Below are 7,567 nucleotides of genomic sequence, written 5' to 3' on the forward strand. Positions count from 1 at the left end.
GAATGGGGTGAGAGACAGTGTCGAAGGCCTTCCTAAAGTCCAGAAAGACTACGTCCACTGCTACCCCTGCGTCTAAGGATTTTGTGACCTGGTCATAGAAGGCCACCAGGTTGGTCTGACAGGACCTGCCTCTAATGAACCCATGTTGGTTGCCCCTAAGCATGATCTCCCCTGCTGGCCCCTTGTGGACATGCTCCAGGATAATTATCTCAAAAAGCTTCCCCAGGACCGAGGTAAGACTAACTGGCCTATAGTTTCCTGAGTCCTCCTTCCTCCCTTTTTTGAAAATAGGAACCACATTGGCTCTTTTCTAGTTCTCTGGCACCACGCCAGAGCACCATGAATGCTCGTAAAGCTGTGCCGGGGTCCCGCAATGACCTCTGCTAATTCCCTCAGCACTCGGGTGGAGATCATCAGGACCTGCTGATTTAAATACATCCAGTCCCTCCAGAAGTTCCCTGACTAGGTCCTCACTGACCCTAGGCCTGGGTGCGCCTCCCCTGGGACCTATGAGGGGGTCCCAGTGGGTGGAGGGGGTGACCTGGTCCCTGCTCAGAAAAATGGAGGCAAAGAAATTGTTAGCTAGGTTAGCTTTGCTGTCTGGTGCGACAACCAGATTTCCTAGCGTGTCCTGCAGGGGCCCCACATTACCAGGTACCTTTTTTTTACCCCCTATGTATTTAAAAAAGGACTTGTTGTCCTTGGTCTGGGTAGCTAGTCCTAGTTCCATCTCCACCTTGGCCTTCCTGACCACCCCCCTACAGCCCCGAGCAACCGAGGTATAGTCCTCCCTGGTGATGGCCCCTCCCTTCCATTGGGTGTACGCCTCCTTTTAAGCTAGGAGATGTTCCCGTATGCTTTTGGTGAGCCATGGGGGCTTTTGCACCCTTTTGCCCCCTTTGATCCGCATTGGGATTACCTCCTTTTGGGCTTGGAGGATCGTCTTCTTAAGGAATGACCACTCTTCCTGGACACCTGACTCCCCTCCCCTCTGGGAACTCAGTGTCTCCCAGACTATTCTCACCTCATTGAAATCTGCCCTCCTGAAGTCCAGGGCTGCTGCCTTGCTGCAGGCCTTTGCCACCTTGCACTGGATGGTGAATTCCAGCAGGCGATGATCGCTGTCGCTCAGCTGGTCAAGCACCTGCACACCCCTCACCAGGTCGTCGCCTGTGGCCAGGACCAGATCCAACAAGGTGTCTCCCCTGGTGGGGCTGTGCACCTCCTGGATTAGATGGAGGTCCTGTATCTTGGCTAGGAACCTACGTGAGCGATCAGACCTGGCTGACTGCTCTTCCCAGACCACGTCCTTTGACCTAACTACCTCTGTGAGCTGACTTAAGAATTCCTGGTCTAGCTCTTCCCCTTGGTTGGGTGGTCTGTAGTAGACTCCCACCGTTAAGTCCCTTTCCCCTCGACTTCCCCTCGACTCTAAGGTCCTTCACCCTTGTTTGTAACCAGTCATGCTCCACTGACATGGTTGTAGGCAGTGTGGGAGGCTAAATCCAGCTTGAGCCATAGGTACCCATCCTTGCAGCTTTTCACCTTTACTATCTGCCACTTCCCATGCTAATAGAAACTCTTTGGTTGGAAGGTTGAGGAGGTGAGGGAAGCTAGATGGAGTGTTTCCAATTCCACTCCCAGGGAGGTATGTAACAGGTATGTCTACTGTGGAATAGTTCTGCCCTAGATGGTATCTGGGGGAACACCAGGCTACAGTGCCCCATTGCCCTTGTGTTGGGGTTAGAAAGGAGGAAGGACTTTGTATTTTTGGTTTACCTTTGAAAATAAGTCTGACTAGATAAGGCTGAATGTCATTGCCTACACTGTGAACTAGAGATTTACTTACATACTCTTTGACTGTAAAGCGTGTGTGTGTGTGTGTTATTTCCCCTCATATATATGCTTTTATTACAGAAGAGGAAGTGGGGGGGAAGCTTGGACAGGAACTGGAATCTTGGACTCTTTTTCCCTACTCATTAAGGAGAGCCATAGTTCCTGTTGAACTCTCAATTTTTTTGGCAATATGGAGCAGCTTTAACAAAAAGGTTGAAAAGCCCTATAAGCTGCTATAGGGACACTCTCCCAGTTGTGGGAGATGTGGGTTTGAATCAGCCCAGATAGAAAATGGAACTGAACCCATGCTTTTCCGCAGTTTAAACAAATGCTCTAATTTCTTAGCTAGCTTATGCTATAGAACAACTTCTTCCAGCTGTGTTCAAAAGAAAGCAGCAGCTACTGCTATGTTTTCTATAAAGTAGGGTTGTCCAACTGGTAATGGTAACCTTGGAGCTTCATGTGGTCCATCAGGGATTATCAGGCAGCCCTGAGACTTCCACCCAGCTGTGGCTACACTTATTACTCTGGTGATAGCAGTAGCCAGGGGCTAGGGGCTCCCTCCTCCTCCAGCTTCCACTACATGGCCCAGCCCCAGGGAGTGGGATAAGCCAGGACACAGCAGTGTGGCACAGTGCATGGTGCCGAGGGATCTGATGACCAGGCAGCTAAAGGCGAGGTGGGGCACTGCACACAGTGCAGCAAAGGGGAACCTGCCCATTTACAGTGGGGGAGGACTGCATTCAAGCACATAGTATGCAGCCTGGGCTGCGATGAGGGGACGGGCTGTGTCCCCTGCAGCATGCAGTCTCCGTTAGTATGGCTCATAGGACATGCACCATCCAACTGCTTAGAAGCTGGACAGCCCTACTATAAAGCATGATCCACTATTCACGTGGAAGGTGCACTCAGATAACACCTTCCTAATCACCCCCTCCCATACCGTAAGGGAAATAGGTGAAGAAACAGCGATCTTCTATATTTCAGTTGGGTTTAGGTATGAGCTAGGCCAGGGGCCAGCAACATTTTTGGACAGAGTGCCAAAAACACCTGCAACTTCAACTTGTAAGATGTTGGTGTGCCAGGGGCAGGTGGTGGGGGAGCCATGAAGGGCCTTATCCTTGTTGTGGCTGAGTAGCCCCGGCCCCTTCCCCACCATTCACCCAGAAGCATGCATGCCAAGCAAAATGTCTTTGAGTGCCACACTCTGGCACCCATGGCAGGGGTTACCTACCCCTGAACTGTTTCACTGTCAGACAGATGCTTCTTGACATGCACAGGAACAACTTGGGCAGCTGGAGAACCTCAGTATCAAAAAGTGAGACCCCAGAGAATGTCTCACACACACAGATGCATTAGAGTTTGCATTTTGGTTTTTCTTTAGTCTTTGTTTGAATTCCCTAGAGCTGCAGAATGGAAGGTCAGGTTTCTAAATAATAACTGCCTGAAAACCATGGATTAAAAGTTTGTGCAAGGCTTCCAGTCTAATGCCATTTTTATAGTGGTAATGCCCAATAGTGCGAATCAGAACTAAATCCTCTCTTCCCCTGCACCTCCCCCTCACCCCCCACTGCCCTCAGCCTGTCTACTGGACCAATATACATGTCTGAATTGCCATGCTACTGCTGTTTCTTCTTTGGCTTGAGGAGTGTTCAGCCAAGAATACCGATAAAGGGATATGGGAGCAAGATACAAGCCACCATGGTCAAGGTGATGATGGACAAGCCTCCTTATTTTTTGATATGCATCAGATGTGTCTGTTGATTAACCCTCAGTTGCAATATCTATTATTTACTCCCCAGTCATGAAACAGTGGGTCTTGAGGAAGGGGAATTCAAAAGGGAGAGAAGTGGCTTTATTTTTCAGCTCAGAAGCACCTTATTTTAGAAGACATAAGAAAGCATAAAGAAATGGACAGGCAGACAAGTGGCCAGCATTATCAGAGCAGAGGGGCAAAGGGCAATGTGAAAAGAGTTAAGTAGAAAAGTAGACCATATTTTTAAGTGTTAAAGTAGAACATGTCTTTCTGTCTCTCTCTCTCTCTCTTGCACATTTCTCATATGTTCATCACAATATTAATCAGGTGTCAATGTTACAAATAAAATTAAGAGGAAAACTCACCAAGAACCAAATATTAAATTTCTTTGGCTTTGATCATGGGTTGTTTCAGTTTAATCTGATCCATCTTCTATCAGTGTTCTGAGCTGATAGTCTCATTTTCTCAGCTTGAACACCTGTGTTTCCAAATTTATATTAAGTTTCAGCTTTGCTTTTGATGCTGAGTCAGGCGGAAAAATTACAGTGAGCACTGCAAGGTGACAAAGCCTCATGGGAGGTGTTGAGCATCCTCAGCATCCATAGGACTTCTTAAATTCAGATGATGACAGCAGTTTTCTGCTTGCTGAGCCAGCATAGGGCTGGGAATAGTGCAAAGGAGAAGGTAGCCTTGGGCCCCTCTGTAGTGATAACCAGTGGCCACACAATAGCTCTAAAACCTTTGTTTTCATTTCCCAGAGCTAACCGTGCAAAATATATGTACACCATTTTGTAAGACAGTAAGGGTAAAATAGGATGGTGCTTTGCAGAAGAATATACGGTAGGATTATCTCTTCCTGCTATAGCTTATATTGTGTCAAGTTAATTCAGATCATTTCACTTTGGTGTCTGTTATTTATAGTGTTCAATTAAGAGTAACTGAAATGTTAATAGAATATCATCCTTATATAGGCTTAAATATTAAACGTTCAGTTCTGGGATGGCCTTTCCCCATTAGTCAGGGTATCTAAGTAAAATGCTTTTAAAATGCCACATTATTTCTTAAATCCTTCTCTTCCAGCAGAATGATTCCACTGTGCAGGGCTCAATGTCAGTTGTGGCAAGTGTACTGTCCTCATCTCATGCAGTAAGAGTTATCAGTGTGCTAAGCAGAGTCTCTGCTGCTTCAAAATCCGTAGCCAAATTCTTGCAGCCACAACTGGTAAGAAAATTCGCACAGCTGGACTTGCTGTCAGGGCACCTTCTGCAAAATCCTCACACACCACTCTATACAATTCAGGTAAGGAATATTAGTGGAAATGCTAATGATTTTGGACCTACTCTAACAGGCTTTACATATCTCTGATTTTTTAATCAGGATTTGTGTTCCATGGCTTACTGATGTTACTGTGTGCAAAACTGACATTTTTACCAGCTCTGGTGCTTTTTAATTGCCATAAACTATTTTCAGTAACAATCCATAACAGGATGAAACTTGAAAGCAGAGTTTAGTACTTGTACAGGAAAATGTCTCACTGGGCAAAAACAAGTGGAGATTTACAGATGAGAAAACAGTGTCTAAAAGCAGATGCTGTGGCTGCCCCTGTAATCTGCAAGCAGAGGACACACACACACACACACACACACACATACACACTCACTCACTCACTCACTCACTCACTCACTCACTCACTCTGCTCTCCCCCTTCCGTGTGGGGAGAGAACTCAGCCATCTCTACAGCAGTAACCCCCTCTTGTTAACCCTCTGGAGGGGCTGAGACAAAAGAGCAGGCAGGCTAAAGAAAAGGCTGTGGTGAATGCAAACCCCCCTCTATGCCTGCATTTCCTGTATGTTCTTGTGATCAGCAGAGAAGACAATATATATATTATTGTTTCTATTTGATAATGATATCAAAAAGACTTAATCAACGAATGTGTATGAATGCAGCCTTTCCAGACGTGAACGTGGATATAGGGAACTGCATTCTCCTATTAAGTACTGTTAGTACTCTGACAGCAAAAAAACTGTTCTTAACAGCTATTTTTCCTTCAGACTACAAGATGCTCACTATGTGATGTGATCTGCTATCCAGCAAAGACTGTTATCACCAGTTTAATGTTTGCTTTCTATGCAACTCTCATTTATATGGTAAGTTAATTAGCTTAAATCTGGACCTGATGTTTTTGCCTCAACACTTGTTCATGGTAAGCCTTGTATCGTCCCCGGTAAAAACAATGGGATAATATGTAATGTAAGATACTACTCAAAATTAGGCCCTTCTTGATTACAATGTCCTTTAATATTTATGTGATAACCTACCCATCAGAATAAGGTTTAAATACTGGCATCAATGCAAATTGCAGTTTTCAGCCTGTTTTTTTCATGAAGAGACTACCTACTAAATACCTGATTGCTTACTTGGTTCAGGCTTCATTTCAATATAACATGTACACAGATCTGCAAAATTACAAGCCAAGGCACAAAACATAATCCTTTTCTTTTGCCATATTAATTTAATAATGGAAAAACCAAGGGCATTTATTCCCCCCGCCAAATAAAACTTCCCCGGAGTGAGTGGGAGAGTAGAATTTTGGGAGGCAGCTTTAAATTGTTCATTATAGAAGCACTAAATACAAGGCAGAGATGCTCTGCTCGTTTCTTGTTCTGGATTATTCATGTATTTGCACTCTCTCAGCCCTATCTCTTCTCCATTCCTAACTGCTTATCTCAATCCCATTCTCCTCCCAGTCTGTCATGACCTCTTTGTCCAACCTGCCCTCATTTCTCTCCTATTTTCAGTATCTTTCTGCTGCTTGCACTCTGTCCCCGTTTCCCCCATAACTCCCATCTCCAGTCTCCTTGCTCACTCCTGGCTCTTCATATGATCTCTATCTGCACCTGTGACGTAGTCATTGGAGGCTCTACCAAATGGCTCCCCATCCAGTATTTTACCTATGTCAAGTCTATTTTAGTTCACTTGCTGCTCCTTCTAGAACCTGTTTTTCCTCACTCCTTTCTTCATCTGATCACAGGGTTCCTCAGTAGTTTCCCTCACCATATACCTCCTCTGCTTGTGCTTGTAGGGAGGCAGTTAGACTGGCCAAAGCTACCATGGAGCTGAGGATGGCATCCCAAGTAAAGGACAACAAGAAATTGTTTTTTAGATATATAGGGAGTAAAAGGAAGGCCCAGGGAGGAATAAGACCCCTGCTAAATGAGCAGAAACAATTGGTGACGGACAGGGGGGACAAGGCTGAACTCCTCAACGAGTTCTTTGCCTCACTGTTCCTAAGCGAAGGGCACGACAAGTCTCTCACTGGGGTTGTAGAGAGACAGCAGCAAGGCACCAGACTTCCACGCGTAGACCCTGAGATGGTGCAGAGTCACTTGGAAGAACTGGATGCCTTTAAGTCGGCAGGCCCGGATGAGCTCCATCCGAGGGTGCTGAAGGCACTGGCCGACATCATTGCAGAGCCACTGGCGGGAATATTTGAACGCTCGTGGTGCACGGGCCAAGTCCCAGAGGACTGGAAAAGGGCCAATGTGGTCCCCATTTTCAAGAAGGGGAGGAAGGAGGACCCGGGCAACTATAGGCCAGTCAGTCTCACCTCCATCCTTGGCAAAGTCTTTGAAAAAATTATCAAGGCTCACATTTGCAAGAGCCCGGCAGGACAAATTATGCTGAGGGGAAACCAGCACGGGTTCGTGGCAGGCAGATCGTGCCTGACCAATCTAGTCTCTTTTTATGACCAGGTTACGAAATGCCTGGACACAGGAGAAGGGGTGGATGTTGTATACTTAGACTTCAGGAAGGCCTTCGATACGGTATCCCACCCCATACTGGTGAACAAGTTAAGAGGCTGTGACTTGGATGACTACACAGTCTGGTGGGTGGCGAATTGGCTAGAGGGTCGCACCCAGAAAGTCGTGGTGGATGGGTCGGTTTCGACCTGGAAGGGTGTGGGAAGTGGGGTC

The 7,567-nt window shown here is 46.4% G+C and overlaps 1 protein-coding gene across 1 annotated transcript in view; it reads left to right on the forward strand.

The window, feature by feature from the left end:
* Nucleotides 1-7,567, forward strand: part of SPATA9 (spermatogenesis associated 9) — a 39,964-nt gene that overhangs the window by 24,117 nt on the left and 8,280 nt on the right. The window contains exons 8-9 of the mRNA XM_006019712.3: nucleotides 4,676-4,891; nucleotides 5,645-5,740. Of these exons, the coding sequence (XP_006019774.2) occupies nucleotides 4,676-4,891; nucleotides 5,645-5,740 (312 nt within the window). The remainder of the gene's footprint in view (nucleotides 1-4,675; nucleotides 4,892-5,644; nucleotides 5,741-7,567) is intronic.

This window comes from Alligator sinensis, unplaced genomic scaffold (genome assembly GCF_000455745.1).
Source record: "Alligator sinensis unplaced genomic scaffold, ASM45574v1 scaffold223_1, whole genome shotgun sequence".
Classification (NCBI taxonomy): Eukaryota; Metazoa; Chordata; order Crocodylia; family Alligatoridae; genus Alligator; species Alligator sinensis.